The 22,033-nt window shown below is 40.8% G+C and overlaps 2 protein-coding genes and 1 non-coding gene across 7 annotated transcripts; 2 read left to right on the plus strand and 1 right to left on the minus strand.

Annotated features, from left to right (window-relative positions):
* Nucleotides 1–545: 545 nt before the first annotated feature.
* Nucleotides 546–639, plus strand: Trnay-gua. The gene is made up of 2 exons: nucleotides 546–582; nucleotides 604–639. It is a non-coding gene; the product is annotated as a tRNA-Tyr (tRNA).
* A 666-nt stretch (nucleotides 640–1,305) lies between these two features.
* Nucleotides 1,306–4,730, minus strand: LOC108155716 (peroxisomal N(1)-acetyl-spermine/spermidine oxidase). 3 transcript variants are annotated; one of them, XM_017286715.2, is made up of 6 exons: nucleotides 4,665–4,730; nucleotides 4,083–4,555; nucleotides 2,897–3,302; nucleotides 2,051–2,834; nucleotides 1,871–1,991; nucleotides 1,306–1,793 (listed from the first exon to the last, which is right to left on the minus strand). In XM_017286715.2, exons 2-6 carry the CDS (start codon nucleotides 4,374–4,376, stop codon nucleotides 1,608–1,610), a joined length of 1,791 nt encoding a protein of 596 aa, XP_017142204.1. In that variant the 5' UTR covers nucleotides 4,377–4,555; nucleotides 4,665–4,730; the 3' UTR covers nucleotides 1,306–1,607. The 3 variants fall into 3 exon arrangements, with proteins under 3 accessions (XP_017142204.1, XP_017142202.1, XP_017142205.1); XM_017286713.2 differs by having other exon boundaries at nucleotides 4,083–4,697; XM_017286716.2 differs by lacking the exons at nucleotides 4,083–4,555; nucleotides 4,665–4,730 and adding an exon at nucleotides 3,386–4,053.
* Nucleotides 4,731–10,938: 6,208 nt separating this feature from the next.
* On the plus strand, nucleotides 10,939–14,501 carry LOC108155717 (adenosylhomocysteinase-like 2). Of its 3 annotated transcripts, none has more exons than XM_017286718.2 (8): nucleotides 10,939–11,728; nucleotides 11,832–11,893; nucleotides 12,638–12,707; nucleotides 12,782–13,448; nucleotides 13,504–13,822; nucleotides 13,921–14,164; nucleotides 14,227–14,347; nucleotides 14,405–14,501. In XM_017286718.2, the coding sequence occupies exons 2-8, from the start codon at nucleotides 11,843–11,845 to the stop codon at nucleotides 14,409–14,411; spliced, it is 1,479 nt and encodes a 492-aa protein (XP_017142207.1). In that variant the 5' UTR covers nucleotides 10,939–11,728; nucleotides 11,832–11,842; the 3' UTR covers nucleotides 14,412–14,501. The 3 variants fall into 3 exon arrangements, with proteins under 3 accessions (XP_017142207.1, XP_017142206.1, XP_033245210.1); XM_017286717.2 differs by having other exon boundaries at nucleotides 11,293–11,728; nucleotides 11,827–11,893; XM_033389319.1 differs by lacking the exon at nucleotides 10,939–11,728 and having other exon boundaries at nucleotides 11,816–11,893.
* Nucleotides 14,502–22,033: the final 7,532 nt, after the last annotated feature.

The raw sequence follows: 22,033 nt of genomic DNA on the forward strand, positions 1-22,033 counted from the left end.
CGTTATTTAAGGATAGCAAACGGCTTTCCTCGGTAATTCAGTTGCGAATAAGCGGGCAACCCTAGGGAGAGTTCCGAAAACAAGCAGTCCCGGACAGCCAGCGGGTTTTCGCGAAGCAGCACACGCCTCATATACACCCTACACACTACCTAGCCTAACCTAAGGAAGTTCAACTGTAATTAATTAAAATACAGAATAGGCAACCTACAACGACTGCCTGATGAGAGCGAAGAGCAGCTTTATTAGTAGGGTAGGAACGATTTATTATTTAAAAACACCGCGGACAAACAACAGATGGCTCTGTTGATAATTACATGTCTGTGTAGTTTCCATGTAGTAAACGTCATGGCAACTGCACAAACATGTAATTTGGGTATAGCTAGCTCATAATAAACTAATACTAAACCGAATATCAAAATCGAGGAATATCTTTTTAGTTCGTTTTGTTCATGTATTGTATGGTTTATAAAACTCGTTTTTAGTACATTTGTCGTCTCTTTTTTCCGATCGGAACCAAAAACGACAATTGCGCAACTGGAATTCAACCTTCGATAGCTCAGTTGGTAGAGCGGTGGACTGTAGATAGAGACACGTGCAATAGAAATCCATAGGTCGCTGGTTCAAATCCGGCTCGAAGGAGTTTTTTGTTGTATGTTTTAACATTAATGTTTAGCTTACCGTTTTTTGATATACAATATACGAAGTTCATGAATAACTTGTGGACGAGCGCTACTTTTACCTAGTTTAAAAAAAAAAAAAAAAAAACAGGAATTTTTCAAAGACTAGGTCAGAAAGTCAAATTTAAATTGATTTTGATATAAAAAACTAAGCAAGGTAAACAAATGGGTTTGCTTACATATAATAATTTAGCGTGTTCTATATTCACCTTATGCAAACAGGTCGACATATTGAACATTTGAAGATAAAAACATACGGATTTATCAATATCAACTGTCCTACGATGTATGAATTTAAACTATTGCACAAATGAGTTAGCAAAGTACTAGTTAACATTAACAATAATTACATTCAATTTACACTTGTGGCCATCGCTTCATGGAGCCTGGAGCTCATTCAAGATTCCCGGTGGTGGCCGGCCATTTGGTCCAATCCTAACTTCAAGCGAATCTTTAATACCTTAATATGAGTTTACAAAAATAGGCATTTTATGTTCGTATGTAGTAAGTTCCACTTATGCATAGTTTGGTAATTAGTTCTGCATAACTTTAAGTTTGTGCACACATATTTGTATTCGTGCTTCGTTCAAGTACAATGAAAGCTGCTTGGAGTGCACGGTCGGTCATCTGCCGTTGGTTGGCAGCACTTTGATCAGCACAGCTATATTGTAACATTTATTTATAGTATTGTACAAGCGGGTTCCATATAAATTATACACAAAATTTGATCATAAAACAAACATACATATAACAAAATCTCAATGAGGACGTACAAAAAATACGCTAAAAACGATACACGGCAAAAAATGTTAAACGGGAAAAAATGGAATATCACTAGCTAAAAAGCATTCAATAATTGTACAAGAAGTAATCGGTAATATAACTAAATAAAAATTATAATACAATATCGATTTGCTGTCTATAAAGTTCTTAGTCCAGGGCGATGCCTTGAATCCAGGCGCTGAGGTCGCTGCCGTCCGACTCCATTATAATCATCTCATCGGGCTCATCATTGGCCAGCAGATACTGCGCCGCTGTCCGCCCACTCAAGTAGGCGCCGTGCACGGTGGAGTAGAAGCTGGAATGCGTGTGCTCTCCAGCAAACAAGATGGCGGGCTGAACGCATATAGAGGAAATAGACAATAGACTTAGGTAAGTGTTCAATAAAACTTGTGACGCGGCATGCACTGTACCTTCATGGCCTGCGGCGTTGCATACAGGGGCTGGGCCAGGTTTTCAATATCTTCCTGGGTGGCTCCCACAGGTATAGAGGTATAGGCGCCTCCAGTAAATTCCTGCGATTTCCAACTCGTACTAAAAATACAAAAAAAAAATCAGCAAAAATAAATCAACCATACAATTTTTGGACTCACCACACGCAACGCTTCGGTTTCGGGACATACGGATCTTGCAGGAAGCTTCTCAGGATTTCAGTACACTTTTCCGCCACAGCTTCGTGAGAGAGCGTCTCCATATACTCGGCCTCGCGCCCAGAGACCCACCCCAGGAGAAGCGTGTCCGTCACCTTAGCAAAGGAGTAGATTTTCTTGTACCAATTCTTGCTAAGATAGGCCTCGCTGGCCAGCTCCTCCTCAGTGCAGGTGTGCATGTCACGCTTGTCATCATTCCACAGCAGCATCACCTCCGATATGTCCGCACTGAGGAATGGCCTCTCATACTCCAAGTATATCTTGTCTACAGTCCCGAACATGAGATTCTCAATCGATTCCTGCTTAAACTGCGGCAGCTCCGGATCAAAAAGGGTTTTGTGCGTATGCTTGAGCACGCCCAGCGGTATAGTGCATATCACATGGGCGGCGTGAAAGACGCGTCCATCCTCGCAGTCTACACGAACATTTCCCGCGGGATAATCACAATTGCTACTGGAGTTGGACTCGACGGAGGCTCCCCGCAGTGCACCCCCCGCAGTGGGTACTTCTGTGACAGTCTTTTCCGAATCATCTGAGTCCTCGTTCTCCGAGTGTTCGTCTACGGTTTCCAGGCCTGTGAACGTCTTTTTCCGCTTCCAGTGAATCTTCTTTACCGGGCACTTGGTCAAAATAGACTTCTGTGGTATCTGGCCACTTAACGGTCGCAGTATGGAGCTGTAGCCAGAGGGCAGAACTATATTGCCGCCCTGTAGCTCTGTATAGCTGCCTGCAAAGGTAATTAAATCGTCAATCTTTGTAGAAAGCAACGAACTCGCTTCTACAACCTACCAAGCTCGAGGAGATCCACCTCGTTCATGTTGTTACAGCCAGTGATACAGGTCTCTCGCTTGAGAAGACAGTTAAATATGGACTGCTTGAGGCGCTTCTCCTTTGGATCCTGCACCGAGCTCAGATAGATCTCGATCTCGTAGTTGATGTGCTCGCCCACGCTATGTATATCCGGTGGGGGGCTATACTGACACAAAAAATACTCGTCGCAACGCCGTAGAAAGCACACGTACGCCTCGTAGATCTCTTGTAGTATGCTGAAAGGAACTTGATGCCCATCTTCGGTGGTGGCCACGACTTTGTGGGGCTTTGGTACATTCACCACGCTGACTAGACCATGCTGCATGGCGAATTCGAATATTGGGTTTCCCAGGACGCCATGTATCCAGTTGGCGCCCAGCTCGATCTGTGAAAATAAAACAAAGCGAGTGTTTATGAAATCTATAGTGTAAAAAATTCACAAATATTTATTTGTAAATGCCTTTTTACCTTCTGATGATGCTCAGATAAGAACTGACCTTCATATATTCCTAGAACTAGGGGGTGGGCTCATTGATCATGGCTTAAGAGCTCACGAGTCTACATGATCGTTGTCCCGTCAGCCCTCCATTTGGTATAATGGATGGTCTAATGCAAAATGGAGGGCTATAGCCTGGAACTTCATCGTTAGCTTTATTCAGTAAGCCATATCTTATCTAACATTTTTTGGCTATTGGCTGCCAGTTGTATAACAATTCGTTGACAAAGTCATAACTAATGGACAAGCTCTGGTATCGTAGCAATTGCTCTTAGTAACTAGACAAAAGTCTGGTCCCAAGCATTCCAACAGATGTACAGAAAAAATGGGATACAAATAGGATAGGCAAGAATCAATTAAGTAAATTGAGCGGTCTTCGTATCTTTGAAGGGAAAATATGACAAAAACTAAACTAAGAAATAGTCCAAGTAGCAACACAAGAAGGCCAAGCAAGCCGACATAAATATACCCAATGGGATGCGTAAATAGCAGACGGACTGCGCAATGCTTGGAAAAATCTATATTCTATGACTACAGCTGCAGCAGTAGCTACGTTATAGCATGCTCGCTCAGAATTATAGCTCCACTTTATGTATGTTCCAATAACGATGAACGAGATTCAATTTGGTTCGGTTCTTGTCCTTTCTTGGGCTGGTTACATAACACTACCTTTTGATTATTGCTGAGCGGTATGGACACAATACGCCCACCCACCCGACCTCGAGCCTCGATTATGAAAAAATCGTCACAGCCGTTTTGGAGAAGATGGTTGGCCGCCGAGAGGCCGGCCATGCCTGCCCCAATTATCAGGATCTTTGCATTTGTGCTAACTGCGGACTGGTTGGAGCTGCTGCTGCAGTTGTTGCCGGGGGCTCCAGCTTTGCCGACAGCTGCCGCCAGGTCTGCTAGTCCTTCTTCCGTTGGGGAGGGTGCAGGGGTGGTGGGCTCCGTCTTATCGCCCATTGCTCCTAGCTCAGAATAACCGTTGTGCACATATGCGGGTTGATGTTTTTTAAGCGCGTTATTTCAATGTCTTTTCTTTTAATTGTGCTAGTTCAATTATTTTTCCGCACTTTTCGTCCGACCCGCGACTGCTTTGACGTTTGTTGGACAGCGGCCGAATTCGTTGCAGGAGGTAACAGCTGATCGGGTTGAATTCGGCATTCGGTTTGGTGTATTATATAGCAATGTATTTGGAAAAATAAGCAAAAATTTATAAATGCATAAATTTTGTTTAAAGTAAAATTGTACCCAACAGCTGTTGCAGACTTTCTCTGTTTTGCAGCACTACCACAACGATAAACTTCGACGATAAGCGATAGACGTCGCTGTTAAAGTTGATAAGTATAATGTTAATGTTAACATGTCTGATGTTAACTCTATGTTTAAGCAGTGCAGCCAGATTTTGATCGTCAAAATATGCTAGATTTAGCAAAAATTCAAGCTAGTACAAGCTAAAAATTAAAAAAAAAAAAACAGGCTAAAAATAGGGTACAAATAAAACAGCGCATAGATGTATACATTTCTAATTGTGTTATTATTTCATCCAGTTCGCTATTACTCCAATCGGCATATTTATCGCAGGAACGTATTCAATTTAAATATTTCCCGTTAATTGGCATTCGCCATGACGGCGCAATCCATATCCGTTAAATTTCAAAAGAATTTTAGTCGTATACATCAAACAATTAAATATTTTTAGACCAAACCTTATACATAGTATTTAATATGAACTTTAGGGATTTAACAGTCATTTTGTTCCTAAGTTTGGTTCAATCACAGCATTTGACCACGGTAGACTTAAAATTCCAACGCCAAATAAAACGATTTCGTCAGAAGGTTGGTTTTTGCCAGCATCTTTATAAGTCAGTACTTCTGATCAAAGCTTTATCTGTACTTTGCCAAGGGACTAAGTTAACTTTTTAGTGAAATTAAAAAAAGGCTAAGTTTAAGCACTAACCATACAGTATACATGTGTGCCAGTTCATAGAACGTATGTACATATATGTATGTACATATGTCGCCATATGAACCATGGTGTTCAAGTCTGGCGTTCGGTTACCGCCGCGTCATCATGAGCTAAACGCAGAGAAAACATCTTTGCATGTGTTAGTACACCACACACAATATATTTTGACAAAAATGTGAGATTTAATGCTCTTTTCGTTTTCTTTGTGATTTTTGTTTTAATTGCTGTTAAGCGTCCATCACATTTGAATGGATGGATGCACATTAGGCTTGCGCTTATTTGTTTGGGCGGAAAAAAATGTGTCGGGATCAAAAGTCTCAGGGTCTAAATATGTTCCTTTTGTTATAAAACAATAAAATATAAAGCCCGAATTTCTTAGAATATTAAAATATACTTCAGCCCCCAAAAATTTCAGCTTGACTTGTAAATATTTAAGCCAGCAATAAATAGTTAACATTCAACTTTTTAGACTAATGTGCAGTTACAAGTGCAGAGTATTAAAATATCGAATTGCCACACTCGTCTACCCAAAATGCATGGGTGAATGGGAATGAAATTGGGAGTAGTTGATCAAAATAAAAAGCCTGTTTTGATACAGCTGTGTCCAATTCTGGACAACTAAGCGGCGCTAAATAGAGAAACCATTAGATAAAAAACTCGTATACCTCCCATGCAGACATCACACCAGTGATGCACTTGAGCCGAAGCTACGCCAGGTAAAAAAGTTGCACTCTTTGCCAGATCTAAAGATTCCTGGAAAACTATTGAACAAATAAAGTTTAAGTGGTGTGACTGATCAGTACGTTGCAACGAATTTAAATGCGTATAATTAACTTCTGTCAAGTTGAATTGAGAAAACTCATGCGCGTACTGATTTCCGACTCCCTGGACCAATGCACCATCCACGCTGGATGTAAAAAGCAATTTTACCTTTAAAATATATATTTTTCGTGAGAAGTTTAAGTTGACAACTAGAGAACAAAAATATTTTCGCGACGTTTCTATTTTTATAGTTCGTTCTTATATAAATTATTGAATATCGTCCGAAAATACGATCAATTTCCTGCGCTCAACAATGAGGAGCGAAAGCAAAACATCATGATCAAATTAGCTTTTCTCAAATCACTGGCACCAAATGACCACACTAAAGGTCATGGTACAAAATGTTAATTCACTACTTGTTTTAAGCAGACGAGCCGAACTCAATAGATTCTTAAACAACCATGAGCCAGATCTTTTAATTGTAGTTGAACATCGCCTGATGGCCAAAAGTCAAATGCGTCTAGATCAACATACCTTCGTTAAGCAAACGAGCCTGGCAACAGACGTCAAGTGCCAAATCCGGGGCGGATCTGTTGGTATATGAATTCGTAAGAATGCCAAATATTCAACCATTAAAACGGGCCCATTACGTTACCTAGAAACATTAATATTAAATCATAATGCCCAAGCTGGCATTTACCAATTTTTGATCCAAAACACCTTAACACTCATGGCCGAATATTATACAATTAGCTTCAGAAACAGACTAATCTGTTACTCTATCCAAGCAAAGACCAAACAAGACGCAATAACAATAACAACAATACTGTCATAGACACCTCCATTGATTTTTGTATATGCTCAACAGATCTTCCCGCCATTCTTGATCCGAACGATTCGAACGTTACAAACGACCCGAATGATCTGAATGGCTTTGGCACTGATATTGGCATTGGCATTGACATTAACATCGGATTCGGCTTCGGCTGTGCTACCCATGATGATTTGCCCTCGTATCATCTCGCCATCGAGATAGAATTCAGCTTGGGCAGCCATCGCCTGCAACTGTCGGATCCAATTAAATATAAATTATTTATTAAATCAACATACCAAAATGGAATACAATCATATTGGAAAGCAGAGGCACAATTGATAATACAATGTATATTGATGTGCCAGCCATTGATCGATTCAATCTGGCAATACGGAAAGCTCTCGAATCAGATGACATACCGAAAATTATCCAAATCAATGACCCAAAACGCGATGTCAAGCCATATAAACTTGGCAAATACTGTCCAGAATTGATCACATGTAGGCGATTCCTGAGGCATGACCTATACCGTTATCGCTTTCGTACGATCACTGCATACTTTCAAGAAACATTCGTCAACGATCCCATTGTCGAACTGAATGATACACGAACTGCAGATGGCAAATGGTCAGAGGCCCAGCAGTATAAGTTAACGAATGCTCGACAACTATTCAATTGGCTGAAATGGAAAAACATCAAAGAGCTCATAAAGGTGAATAAAATCTTGAAAGACTTCCAATTCGGTTTCCGTGACAGTAGCGGCGGCCAATCAATTTGCCTTCGACAATCTGACCAAGAAACGGCCGGCCAAGACACGGTGTGGAAAAACGGTCTGCTTTACAAAATGCTACAGAAACTTCATTTCGACTACAGCATTTGCAGCTCGAAACATGTATCAATGCGACGCGATATAACGGCCGGTGTACCACAGGGCTCGTTATTGGCACCAATATTAGATAACCTATACCTGGCCGCCTTTCCAGAATACCAAACACCAATCAATAGTATAATCAAAACAAAAATCCAGCCACTCAGGTTTACGGCAAACATCAACCAATGTACAGCTGAATGAATATATAGATCAATTATGCTATTACTTCCAGAAATGGCAGCTCAAGTTAAACGAAACTAAATGCGAATGCTGCATAATAAAGGGACCCACCAAATCTGGTATTTTTAAAATGCACGCAAACTCTCAGATTCGTACGAAAACCGAATTATGTAATGTGAAAATTGCAAAATTTCGATCAGTAATGTACAAAAAACTAATACAGCCACTACTCATGTACGGGCACGTGGCTTCAACATCTTCACAGTCCAAATGGAACGATTGCGTACCTTTGAGAGATAAATTTTACGCAGAGCGTGTCGACCAATGATCAAATCGGCATACCGCTACCGCTACGATCACAAACTTTCCAACAAAAAAACCTACACACTATCGAACAGTAAACGTCTAGATGTAATGGCTATGGATATAACAAACAGATTCATAGAAAAAAACCTAAGTCCCAAATTAAATCTGAAACAAAATCAACTAATATACGATAGTTCGGTGCAGAGCACAGTTATCCACCGAGCACCCCTCCACATCATTATGATCATCACTTTCTGAAAATTAAACATATAAATATATTAAAAAAAACTCAACATAAAGTATGACACTTATAATAACCTCATCTTTTATTATAGAAAATCGAATGGATTTTGATCAGATCGTACGGCATCACGAATTGTACAACTTCAAGCTCCTTCTTGACTCCGTTGGCGATTATAACTTAATTTTAATTGGAAAATGGGGCTTTGACGGCAGCTCTGGGCATTCCGAATATAAACAAAACACAGCATGCGAGTTTATTTATAACTTCTTATGTATCACTGCAATTAATAACTAAAGATGGAAAAATCCTCGACCCTCATCTACACGTTACTGTCGACCAATAAGGTTTTAAATTAAGAAAAGAAACAACGCAATTGGCCCTTAGAGAATCAAATTATTTCAAGAAACAAATTGCAGCTATAAAATCCACAACATATATGGTATCTAACATAATGATTCAAGTTAAACATAATCTGCAATTAACTATGGTTGACGGGAAAATTTGCAGTGCTCTAAGCTCTTCGTGTAAATATTACATATGTGACGCAAAGCCGACAGAGATGAATGATTTGGAGAAATGCTTATAAAGAAAAGTTCACGAAGCGCGTTTTGAGTTTGGCTTATCACCATTACACTCATATATTCGGTTTTAAAAAATATTTTTTACACGTTTCCTAAAGATTGGAACTGAAAATTTGGCGAGCTTGCACCCCAGAAGAGAAAACAGCTCTTCTGAATAGGAAAACTTCCGTACAAATTCGAAATAGCCTGCTAAATTTAGGATTAGATGAAAATGTTTTAATTAGGTGTTCAACATTACTACAATGCAAATCATCTGGCTATAAAATTTATATAGAGAAATTTGGAGATTATGCACTAGACACGGCAAAACAACTTTTTAGAAAATTGTACCCATGGTACTACATGCCACCATCTGTCCACAAAGTTCTAGTAAATGCTCCTATAATAATAAGTTACGCACTTGTTTAAATATGAGAATTGTCTTAAGAAGCCGCAGAATCGAAAAATTAAGAAGAAAAAATTATTAAACAGTGCATTCCAGTTGTTATTAGACAAGTAAATATAATCTTTGAATATATTATTGTTTTGGTAAAATTATTTTTTTCTTTATTGCTTTTTAATAAATTTTCTATTTTTTTCTTGTTTTTATTTGTACAGCTTTCTTTTTGAGGCTGCGTATAATGGGGTGGTGGAGAGTAGCTAAGAGGTTGTACCACTTATTTAGACATGTTTTACTACTTATTATATTTTTATAGAATTTTTGAAAAAAATTTACAATGCACTATTCCATTATTATCCATTATTGGATCCAATTTAACATAAGTTATTAAATAAAATCGACATACCCAAATGGAACACGACCATATTGGAAAATATGGGTTCAATTGAGAATGCCATGAATATTGATATGCCATTGATCGGCATATTGATCGTTTCAATTTGGCACTACAGAAGGCTCTCGATTCGGATGTCATGCCGAAAATGAGAATTAATGACCCAAACATAATGCCAAACCATACAAACTTAGTAAATACTGTTTGAAATTGATCGCTTGCAGGCAATTCCTTAGGCGTGGCCATCATTATCGTTTTCGTCTTAAAGAGCAACGAAGGATAGAGTTAAGCGTGTAATACGTGAACTATCAAAATACAAAAACGTCTTGAATTGGCTAAATTGAGAAATAGTACATATGTATATATATTGGGCAAGTCGATATAGCCATGTCGGTCTGTCCGTCTGCATGAGCGACGGAGCCTCTATATCTTAGAGGCTCAGACACTATCACACTGTTACATGTGTATTTAAAAAATTCGATCTGCCCCCTTCAGCACCCACAAGGACAAAAATCTGTAGCATCCACAATCTCGAAGATACGGGAAAACCGAAAACGGACAACCATAGAGAATGGCGATCAGATCGGATCTTCTCCACTTCTCCACTGTGAGATACGATGTCAACAGTTATCCCATCGAAATTTTCTACCTTTCTGGGACATATTGTGTACGACGTGTATGATGGCTAAGTGTTCTAGCCTTCTTCTTCTGAGAGCTTGACAAAAGTAGAACAGGTGCTCTACCATTTACGATATACAAATTATATGAAAGAAAATTACCGGGTATCTTAATGGGCAGGCACGTGTGTCTCGAAAAAACGTTCCGAATGAGTTTCTCTTAAATGAAAACGACAAAACAACAAAAATATGCCGGACGGTATAGAATAGCTAAAACGGTTAAACGTAGTTTACAGAGAGAAAATTTTCCAGATAAGCGCGTGATCTCTAATATTTTTAGAACGAGTTTTGGGGAGTCGGAAACGAACTTATAAATATGAAAATATAAATACACCCGACACTTATTCTGCATCCATTAATTCTCATCAATGCGAAGTGTAGTGTCTTGGTCTGCGTCAGAGGCCGAATTGATTTGGCTTATCTAGACTGGACAGCAATGAGTGAATTTGGATCTTGATAACACTTTGGCGCAGATGAGTGAGACGACGGCGGGTGGATTTGGTGAGCCCAGCGTCGTACTCGACGGCCGAAAGCGATAAAAGCTGGAACCATGATAAGATTCCCCTAACTGTTGCTGCATACGAATATTCCATCTTTGAGCTAGTACTCGCTAGATACTCGAATCGTGGTCTTATTGTTTGGGTTTTTGTTTTTTATTTGCACTATTTCTTTATATCTATACGATCGTGTTGATCACTGGAAACCTGTGAATGTGAATCAGTTTATTGTTTGCGCCAGCCGGGTGAGGACGTCTGCGGAGCAAGATTTCTATACGACCCAGATACATACATATGTATGTAGAAAGAGAGCTCGGTGGTGGTAGTGAAGCGCTCGAGATTAACATTGCGATCTCGTTTGAGATTCAAACGCTGTGCTGTGCGATTGATCAGCGGGTAAACTCGACCTAGTCTGCCGTCTGATCTCCACTGGAGCTGACGCTATACCTGGTGAAGTTCTATTCATATGAACGTACACATGTACATACATCTGTACATATATTAAAGGCAAGGCGAAAACTTGCAGTTGATTAAAGCCAGTCTCTTGGGGGCATAGAATATCGAAAAAAGAAAACAAACAAAGCCCCAACGCGACACAGAGTCCAAGAAAAGCAAAGAACCTGTTTCGAATCTGTCTTAATGTAAGTCGCCCAAGGTCGACCACTCGGTCTTTTAAGAGTTTTTAAAAATGTTTGACGGTGAAGCAATTTTGTTGTGTTTTTGGGGTGTTTCATTTCAGTTTAGCTGGCTTCGAAATGACCAAGGTGCCGGAGACAACTTTCGCTGACCTGAGCTTGGCAGATAAGGTAAGAATTGCCAAAAAGTCATCCAAAGACTTGTAGTGGTATCATATAAAGAATACATAACAGCGGAGTCTGAATCACTGATCTTAACGATTAAATAGAAAACAGCACGTGACGGACGACTCGAGAGGTAAACAAAATCCGAAAAGTAGCAGCAAGAAATGAGCAGAGGCAAGTCAAGACTCACGAAACTTTTAGTACCCTGGCTATCATCATTCTATCGATCGTCGTTTTGTTTGACTGTTTTAAATTAAATGCAATACTAATGATCAGAATTGGCAGTTGAACCTTAAAGATTTGCGAAGACTGGCCTTAATAACTTTCTTTGAAAAGTATAAAAGTAAAAATTATATCCCACATTTATTAAAGGGGTATGGAAAAAACTATACTTTTCCATACGGTCAAAGAAATTTAGGCAACTGATAATAGATACGAATACGCAAGACACACACTTGAAGCCACCATTAAATCGTATGTTTACATACACCTTGGGAGACAACCGATTGAGGTCCGATCTAGAAGATCGTTTTCACATCTCCCCGAGCCAATTGGCGAGACGAATTATCGCTAGCATGCTAAGCGATGCCAATTAGTGCCAGGCTTCGCATATTTTCCCTCTTGGGCTTCCTTAGAATTCATATCCAGATTTCGCTGCACCAACAAGTATCATCTACCATTCCCAATTCCTAATAATACATTTGAGACTTCCACTACATTGTCTGTAATTAGTGTAACATTTTTTGACAGACGGCAGTTAAGAAGTCGAGCATTATAGCTCGACGATTTTCCGATGTGTCCACCTGCTCGTTAAGCTCCAGTAAGTTGTTTCCTTCATTGCTCAACCAACTCATTGTTCACACCTAAATGATCTGTTATTTTATTTTACGTCAGCTTGTTTTACGGGGAGTTCAGATGAGGACGAAGTTTCCCCGAAGGACAACAGGCAGCGAAACTCCAGCGGCAGCACCGATTTTTGTATAAAGAATATTAACAAGAGTTCGTTTGGCCGCAGGGAGATCGATATTGCGGAGTCGGAAATGCCTGGCATAATGAGTCTGCGGAAGCGGGCATACGAGGAGAAGCCCTTGAAGAATGCCAATATAGTCGGCTGCACACACGTGAATGCGCAGTCTGCTGTGCTCATTGAGACTCTAGTCCACCTGGGTGCCTCTGTCCGGTGGGCGGCCTGCAACATCTATTCGACACAGAACGCTGTGGCTGCGGCATTGGCTGAGGCAGGAGTGCCAATCTTCGCCTGGCGCGGCGAAACCGAAGAGGACTTCTGGTGGTGCCTGGACAAGTGTATCCACAAGGAGGGCTGGCAGCCAAATATGATCCTGGATGATGGCGGGGATGCCACACACTTGATGCTCAAGAAGTATCCTGACTATTTCAAATCGATCAAGGGAATTGTGGAGGAAAGTGTGACTGGTGTACATCGGCTGTACATGCTATCAAAGGCCGGAAAACTGACCGTCCCGGCAATCAATGTCAACGACTCGGTGACAAAGAACAAATTTGACACCTTCTACACTTGCCGCGACTCCATTCTCGACAGGTGAGTGTAGCTTTGCAATCGGTGGATTTTTTATTTATCGTTATGTTACTGGCAGTCTGAAGCGCACCACGGATATAATGTTTGGAGGCAAGCAGGTCGTTATCTGCGGATACGGGGATGTTGGCAAGGGCTGTGCACAGTCATTGAAAGGCCAGGGATGCATCGTCTATGTCACCGAGGTTGATCCGATATGTGCTCTTCAGGCGGCTATGGACGGGTTCAGGGTGGTGCGGCTCATTGAAGTTATTCGGGACGTAGATGTGGTCATCACGGCAACGGGCAACAAGAACGTTATCACCCGGGATCACATGAATCGCATGAAGAACGGCTGCATTCTTTGCAACATGGGCCATTCTAGTTCCGAGATTGATGTGGTACGTACAAGACGGCCGTTGAACATTTCCCATCGACCCCAAATCATTGTATCAAATCATGGTATTACCTCAAATCATGGTATTTTCTTTGATTGCAGAACAGTTTACACACTCCTGAACTAATTTGGGAACGAGTGCGTTCCCAAGTAGACCATATAATTTGGCCGGATAAAAGAAAGATTATCCTGCTGGCCGAGGGTCGACTTGTAAACCTCTCCTGCTCAACCGTGTCGTCGTTTGTTGTGTCCGTGGCCTCCTCTACCCAGGCTCTTGCGCTCATAGAACTTTACTCTTCACCGGGAAGATACAAGTCGGACGTTTATTTGCTGCCAAAGAAAATGGGTAAGTAAGGGTCTCTCGCATTCAGACATCGTTGTCTGAACTAAACTGCAATTTTCGATCAGATGAATACGTAGCCAGTCTGCACCTGCCTACGTTTGAAGCACACCTGACGGAGCTATCGGACGAGCAAGCCAAGTTCATGGGCTTAAACAAGGCCGGGCCTTTCAAAGCTAACTACTACAGGTATGTATACACATTCGACTATTATTCCTTTTAATGAAATCTAATTTCTATTTACAGATATTGATCACTTTACTCGCACATTGCTTCATTATTCATATAATTATTCAGTATTTTGATGTTAATAAAACAAGAAAGCACGGATGAAGCTTTGCAAGCGGATCGTTTTTTCATCCGATATGATCGATTTTGCAAGACCTGCGCAATGACTTTGGGTGGTAATGGTTCGATAGGAGAAAATGCAGCCGGTCCATTATTTATATACTTTACCAGTATATATGTGATGTGCCAGTTCGTACTACGAAAGCGTCACACACGGGTTTTGGTCTGGGCACCCCAGAGACTTCGGCTCTGGCGTTCGGGTACTGACGCGTCATCAGAGAGAGAACGCAGAGAGAACATCTTTGCATGTGTTAGTGCACACGCAATATGTTTCGACAAAAATATGTGATTGTATGGTTTTTTCTTTTTCAAATTTTTTGCTTCCAGCATGTTTTAATGTATGGGTGCACATGCATTCTCACGTACTTAGCGTTTGTGCGTTTAGTATTGCTGGCCGCTAGAACTGAAATTTGAGTTTAGTTCTTGTTTTGGGTCTTTTGATGAACTGACCTACCGCCACAAAATAAATGAAGAATGGGCGGGGGTTTGGGGTATGGTACACTAGGGCGCGGAAAATAATATAAAAGCTGTTATTTGTTTGATTTATACCACAAAATATAAAATATTACAATAATATAATTGCACATTTATTTCCTTATCTTAAGCAGGTTGATTATAAATTATAAAAATTATGTAAACGCCGTCGGTTCTCGACTTTATTACAACTAAAATAATGTATCCAAATATACGATATGAGAAAAAAAAAAATATATACTTAAATAAAATATGCATAAATATACATATATATTTCTTTCTATAAATAGAGGATATACCTTAAGCATGTTCATATATGTAACTACATATATGTATATACGTAAATACATACATATGTACTTAAAGTCGCCGCTCAAATTGGCTCCCGATTGAAGATCGGTACCAGGGAACACCACGAGGAGGCCATTATAAATTAAATGGGGTCAAAAATTAATCTGACCTTTGAGTCGACTTGATATGACTTCATTTTAAGACTTTTAAGTAATTAAGTCACATCCATGTTCCCCGCCTAAAATTAAATCTGTTAGATATATGCACATATGTACATATAAATGAAAATAAAAAATTAGGAAAATATAATAAACTTATACATAAATTTTACAAAATGAAATAAAAAATCCTACTGCCGCAAAATTTTGAGCTTCTTCTCGTATGATTTTGCATTTTGATTCCCTATCATCCTATCTGTTAACCATTTACAATTTTTTCTAATCAAAATCAATACAAACTGATTGAGCAGATGATTTCGGTGTACAAAGCACGGATCGGAAAATTTAAACCAGTGGAAATCAAGATATCGTCATCAAAAGATTTAGACTCTGATGCCGACTCACTTGACACATAATTTTCGTAGCCTTGAATTTCATCGAGTGCAATATTATAATGAAGACCTCGCTTAATCTTAATTTCGTCAAATAAAATTACTGCTTCTTTTCCCTTAGAACTCATTCCATCAAAAATTGTCTTTAAATTGCTGAGTAAATCAGGATTAAATCCTGGCCTCATGTTTTTCAGCACACTAACGTGCGTTTTGATGGCAGTTTTAAATTTAGAACATCTCGAAGATATTCATAAGTCCTTGACGAGTAAAAGTTAATATTTTGCGCAATAACTTTTTCTGCGGGGCTATAGCTCAATGTCTTTTTTAAAAGCATGATAAATACGTTTTTACCTCCGCAGAAACATGCATCATGCATCATGGCTATTATGGGAATAATATTTTGTTTTAAGTTAGTTGTTTTGATTCTGTTACGCCTATTCCTGCGATATACAACCCTTTTTAAGGCCAAAAAACGATCTTTCAATTTTTAAAAGCCATTCTCTCTTTTTTTTTGGTCAGCCATTAACTCATAATATTTGTTTCTAAAATATTTCTCGGTTTGCTCTCTTTTTAAGCAATTTTCACAGAACTCGACATCAATCGATTCTTTATTTTCTAATGAAACTTTATCAGGCGCTTCTGTTACGCACTGTTGCTCTAGTTCGTTTGACATTATATTATGCACATCTGCCAGTTTGATTCTCTTAGCCTGCACAAATTTTCCTATTGGTTCATTGTCGTGTTCATTTTCTGAAAAATCATAACCATTACAAAGAGCTGCATTGAATGGAGTTAATAAAGTATTTTCAGTTAATAAAGTATATTAGACACTCCTAAATACTTAACATCAAAATGCCGGTCACAAATTCGTGCAGTTTTTTTCACCAAATTGCTATCCAAACCACAAACCTCAACCCATTTATTAAACATTAAGAAATTCTGTGGAAATTTAAATAATCTAACAGGGACATCGGACGAACTATTTCTATATCCACTGAGACAGGAAGAAATACTGCATTTTATACCGCTTTTTCGGTTATCTTTTTGATTAGCGGACGACATAGTATATTATAATAATCCAACTATGTAATATATGTATGTAATAATAATAATTATAATAGTATATTAATTTTAATATTATGGCTAATATAATGCACTTCACTGCGCACTGACTCTACACACAAAACCCACAAACGTAGAGCTTTACTCTGCAGGCCTCTTAGTCCTACTAGAATGCCTTGTTTAACAAACACTTACTATTCATATGCAGGTCTTTTAGTCCTATCAGCATATGCACCTTTAACCACAAACACTCACACCCACTTAGATATAAAACGAGGGGGAACGTTGTGAGTTGCTGCGGACACCGCAACTCTACGGTTATACCCGATACTAAGTCAGTATGGCTCTCCTCCGGCAGACGCCGCTAATATTGAACGACACGACAAAGAGTGCGTGCGAGAGAGACAGAAAATCAGTCTGAGCGTGAGGTCGGGTGCTGCGTAGCCAGTGCAAATTGATTTGTTCCTTTTATCTATAAAAATGATCTGATCTGATCCAGATTCAGCAATCTGATAGATATGATCATTATCTTTTCTCGTATCCTCAATATTGTGGATGCAACAGATTTTCGTCCTTTGTGGGGGCGGAAGGGGGTGGGGCGAAATTTTGAGATATACGTTTTAAAGTGAGATCTAACAGGAGTGCGGATACCAAATTTGGTTACTCTAGCCTTAATAGTCTCTGAGATTTTTGAATATCCCCAGATTTTCATCCTTTGCGGGGGCGGAAGGGGGTGTGGCGAAATTTTGAAACAAACTCGTCTCGGTCCGATATATAAGGAGTGTGGATACCAAATGTGGTTGCTCTAGCTCTTATAGTCTCTGAGATCTAGGCGCTAATGTTTTACTCTAAGCAAAGCCGGCTATGCTACGTGTGTGTTAGAGAGAGACAGGGCGAGAAAAAATGAAATTGTTTTCTTGATGCTGGCTATAATAATAATACGATCCAATTCAGATTCCGCAGTCTTAAAGATATGGTCATTCTCTACAATTCTACGTTTTTGGTTTTCTCATATCTTTAAAATTGTGGATGCCACAGACTTTCGTCCTTTGTGGGGGCGGAAGTGGGCGGGGCGAAGTTTTGAAATATTTTTGTAGCAGTGACATATCACAGAAGTCTGGATCCAAGACATCGTTGCTCTAGCTCTTATAGTCTTTGAGCACTAGGCGCTGAAGGGGACGGACAGACGGACGGACGGACAGACGGACAGACGGACAGACAGACAGACAGACAGGGCCCAATCGACTCGGCTATTGATGCTGATCAAGAATATATGTATATACTTTATGGGGTCGGAAACGATTCCTTCTGGACGTTACACACATCCACTTTTACCACAAATCTAATATACCCCAATACTCATTTTGAGTATCGGGTATAAAAACAAGTAATCTAATATAATCTAATGTAATTAATGGGGAATAAACGCAACGTACCAGCGGAAAAACGAATCACTTGTCTTTCCCACAAGCTTCGCGCGCGCTTTTTGTCTATCCATCATTCCACGCATTCATACCCACACACTCGTGCGTGCCCTCTAAGAGTACTAACACTTTTCTGACAAGCTTGCCACCAAGACATCAAGACAACAGTAATTTTGAATACCCTCATGCAATATTCGAATGTAATAAACTTTAATATTTATGTACATACATATGTATGTATGTACATAAGATATTTCATTGATAGGTATTGTCCATGAGAGTATTCAAGGTGCGACACGCATATGTATACATTTTTTCGTTGCACATTCCCGACGGAAAGCGCGCAATTGACAAGTGATTTGAAATGTATGTAAAAACAAAACCATACATACATACATATGTATGCTTATTTGTATTTATGTTTATAAACTCAAATTTTGGTTCTAGCGGCCAGCAATACTAGAACGAGCACCCATACATTCAAATATTCTGGAGGAACAACAGAAAACAGAAATTAGCATCAGCATCAGATCACTCAAAACGAAAAAACCATAACAACACATATTTTTTTCGAAACATATTGCGTGTGTACTAACACATGCAAAGATGTTTTCTCTGCGCTATCTCATGACGCTTCAGTACCCGAACGCCAGAGCCGAAGTCTCGGTGTAACCCGTCGTGTGACGCTTTCTAGTATGAACTGGCACACCTACATATGTACATATGTATGTATATACTGTATGGTTAGTGGCTGTATGCTGTCTTAGGGTGTCATTAATATTGTCTCGTTTTGTTTATGCACCGTTCGAATGACCATGCCAGGGTGTTGATCTTGTTGAAATCGTCGGTGATGATATTCGATAATGGCATATTGTTAGTTCTTGTTCGGTTGTTCAATGTTCGTATTGAGTAATTGATCATCGATTGTTGTTGTTGTTGTTTCAGCTCAGCGTTTTGATGCTTTTTCAATTCCAAGAGTTTTAATTGTTTTTGTATTGTGAGGACCCATACTAGGAGCCTCACATTATAAATATAATAAATATACTCTAAAGGATATGACAAACTATAGCACATCGCAATGGAGCGAATCTGTAATACCCAAGTCAAGATTATAGCACTTACATATGTTAGCGGATAAGTTAGTTTATTTTTACATAGCCGAAAGCCGCCAGACGGCCAGCTCACACAGAATAAAAAGCATAGAGAGGAGCGAGAACCACGCTCAGCCGGCATCAGAGCGGCTCTCTTTCGGGAATGTCCCGTTGGGCCGAAAACGAGCGCCGCGCGTGGGCGAGAGCAAGGGAGTGGAATTCAAGAATCAAGAATCAAACGAAGAGGGTCAGTGCCGCGGACGGCAAAAGTGTCGAAAGTGTTGAGCCGCCGCGCTTTTAGGAGAAAACGAGGAATCAGAACACACGGAGCTTCGCCGCAGTGGACGGGAACTGGAAGACGAAGGAATGGAGGATCTCAGGGAAAATCAGTGCCAAATCCGGGGGGAGCTGGCCGATGGCCGGGATGGGAGAGGGACAGGGAGAGCTGGGGAAACCGGGATATATGTTTTATAGTCAAATATTGACGGACGGTGGGTGGGAGTGTTGTGCTCTGCAAATCGGTTCTTTATTTCCATCGGCATAACGTCTAAGCGTTTAATGTTGGTCAATGTGTAGGCTTTTTTGTTTGATAGTTTGCGATCGTGGCGAAAGCCGGTTATTGGCTGGCAAGCTTTACGTAGGATAACGGCCATACAAGAGTAATGGGTGTATTTATTTCTTGTAGATGAGAGCGAATTGATTTTGTCATCGTAGATGATGCCTAGATAACGAAAATCGCTTTTCGTCCGCACTTGTCTGTTCCCATTGATTGTGAATGTCGGTATGTAGTTGCGTGCATTTTTAAAGATGCTCGTTTTGTTTGGGCCCCTAATCATGCAGCATTCGCATTTTGTTTCGTTGAGTTTTTCTTGCCAACTTGCGAATGCAAATGCCAATCGAGCCGCCACGTACACCCGATTTGCTTAGGTTCTTGGTGTCCGTTGCCAGTTGTTTGTCTAATGAAACTGTATCGATTCAAGTATAGTTGATTTCGATCGAGTAGCCGTTGTTCGATTACGATTAGTGCATCTGGTTGCTGCCTATTGAGGTAACCATTAAGTTGGGCACGTTTATTTTCTGCGATCAATGAGTGCGCTCTTCGCTATTTAGTGCCGGTAGTTGATCGTATTTTGGGAATGTACTTTTGACTTTTTTGAGAAATTGGAAGAAATCCATACCGAATATATCTCTCGCATCCTTGTTGAGTATGTCCAGGACCGAAAACGGTGATGGAGCTGTTGCCATTGTTGGTATTGGTGAGACTGTTGTTGTTGGTTTTAATAGTTTTTTATTGTTTAAGGCTTGTTGGTTCAGTGCCTGACTGACAATGGCCGGGCAGCGGCAGTAGAAGTGGGGGACTGATTCCTCCTCTTCCTCATCGCGACAACTCCTGCAGAAGTCGTTATGAGGGATTGACAGTCTAGAGGCGTGGGTGCCTATCTGCCAGTGTCCCGTGATTGCTCGGGTGGCTGCAGAGCATTGTGGTCTACTGAGTCTATATAGCTCCGCCGAGCGCTTTTTCGATCAATGAGGCCATATCGATCTCGAGACTTTGCAGAAGATGGTGTGCTGGCATCTCCCGTTTGCCATTTGCTCGAATATTTCGTGCGTAAGAAGCCTACACGTAGCCAAAGGCCCCGTTACCTGCTCCCTCTCTGATAAGAGAGCAATTGTAGTGCTCTGCCTGGCTAGCTCGTCGGCGGCATCATTCCCCTCGATGTCCCTATGTCCGTGGACCCATGTAAGGAAGATCTGCGATCTCGTGCAGAGATCTGCGGCAGTCATTTACAGTCGCGGAGTTCGACGATATAGAGCCTAAAGCTTTAATAGCTGCTTGGCTGTCCAAAAAGACGCACACTAAGTGCGTGTCTAGAAGTAGTTTGGAGACAATAAAAATGGCTTCCTTAATGGCCACAACCTCCACTTGGAACACACACACAGCAATGACTGATGTTCAGCTCGCTACAGCTCGCCTCCCACGCGACCGTCTAACTTTGAGTCATCAGTGTAGAAGTGGACCGAATTTGCAGGTCCTGGTTCGCCCCTCTCCCAGTCCTCCCTAGGTGGGATTGATACCTGGAAAGGCGTCGAGAGGTGATCACTAGGGATACAATAAACTGTCCTCTCTGGTAATTACGGGAGTTTCGTAGGGATTCCCGAGTGCCCAACCGCGGACGCTTTCCACAGTTTGGCTTCTCTCATTCTGAGGGCGGAAAGTGTTGCCACCTTCTTTCCCATGAGATCTACCAGGAGGAGGTCCAGCACGGTAATCAGGGCTTCCCCTGGAGTAGTGCGTAGCCCGCCAGTTATGCAACTGAGTCTGTTGAGACAAGTTATTTTGTATGGGGCTGGCCACCATACTACCACTCCATAGAGTTTGATTGGTCGTTTGACCAATGTCATTCCCCATTTTAGTCCGATTGCTTTCCTGCATGTGTAAAGGTGGAGTAGCGTATGGTGGTTCTTGGCCCGCCACTGAGGCAGTCCTTCCCGGAGTGCTTTTGCGCCAGGCAGTTTGCGCAGTATTTGTTTATCAAGACGGCTCGGAGCCTCTGCTCAGGGCTCAGGCGCAGAAACACGTGGCAGGTCCGTAGCGGATGTATTCCTGAGCAGACTCGGCAACGGTAGGTGATTC

This window comes from Drosophila miranda, chromosome 2 (genome assembly GCF_003369915.1).
Source record: "Drosophila miranda strain MSH22 chromosome 2, D.miranda_PacBio2.1, whole genome shotgun sequence".
NCBI lineage: Eukaryota > Metazoa > Arthropoda > Insecta > Diptera > Drosophilidae > Drosophila > Drosophila miranda.

What these genes read in the sequence shown, in the direction of transcription:
- LOC108155716 (XM_017286715.2), bottom strand. Translation starts at nt 4,376, where the DNA reads ATGGGCGATAAGACGGAGCCCACCACCCCTGCACCCTCCCCAACGGAA. An exon ending in GGTGGATCTCCTCGAGCTTG is followed by an intron (nt 2,835 to 2,896) that starts GTAGGTTGTAGA and finishes TTACCTTTGCAG; the next exon opens with GCAGCTATACAGAGCTACAG. An exon ending in AAACCGAAGCGTTGCGTGTG is followed by an intron (nt 1,992 to 2,050) that starts GTGAGTCCAAAA and finishes TTGTATTTTTAG; the next exon opens with TACGAGTTGGAAATCGCAGG.
- LOC108155717 (XM_017286718.2), top strand. Translation starts at nt 11,843, where the DNA reads ATGACCAAGGTGCCGGAGACAACTTTCGCTGACCTGAGCTTGGCAGAT. An exon ending in CACCTGCTCGTTAAGCTCCA is followed by an intron (nt 12,708 to 12,781) that starts GTAAGTTGTTTC and finishes ATTTTACGTCAG; the next exon opens with CTTGTTTTACGGGGAGTTCA. An exon ending in CGCGACTCCATTCTCGACAG is followed by an intron (nt 13,449 to 13,503) that starts GTGAGTGTAGCT and finishes TGTTACTGGCAG; the next exon opens with TCTGAAGCGCACCACGGATA.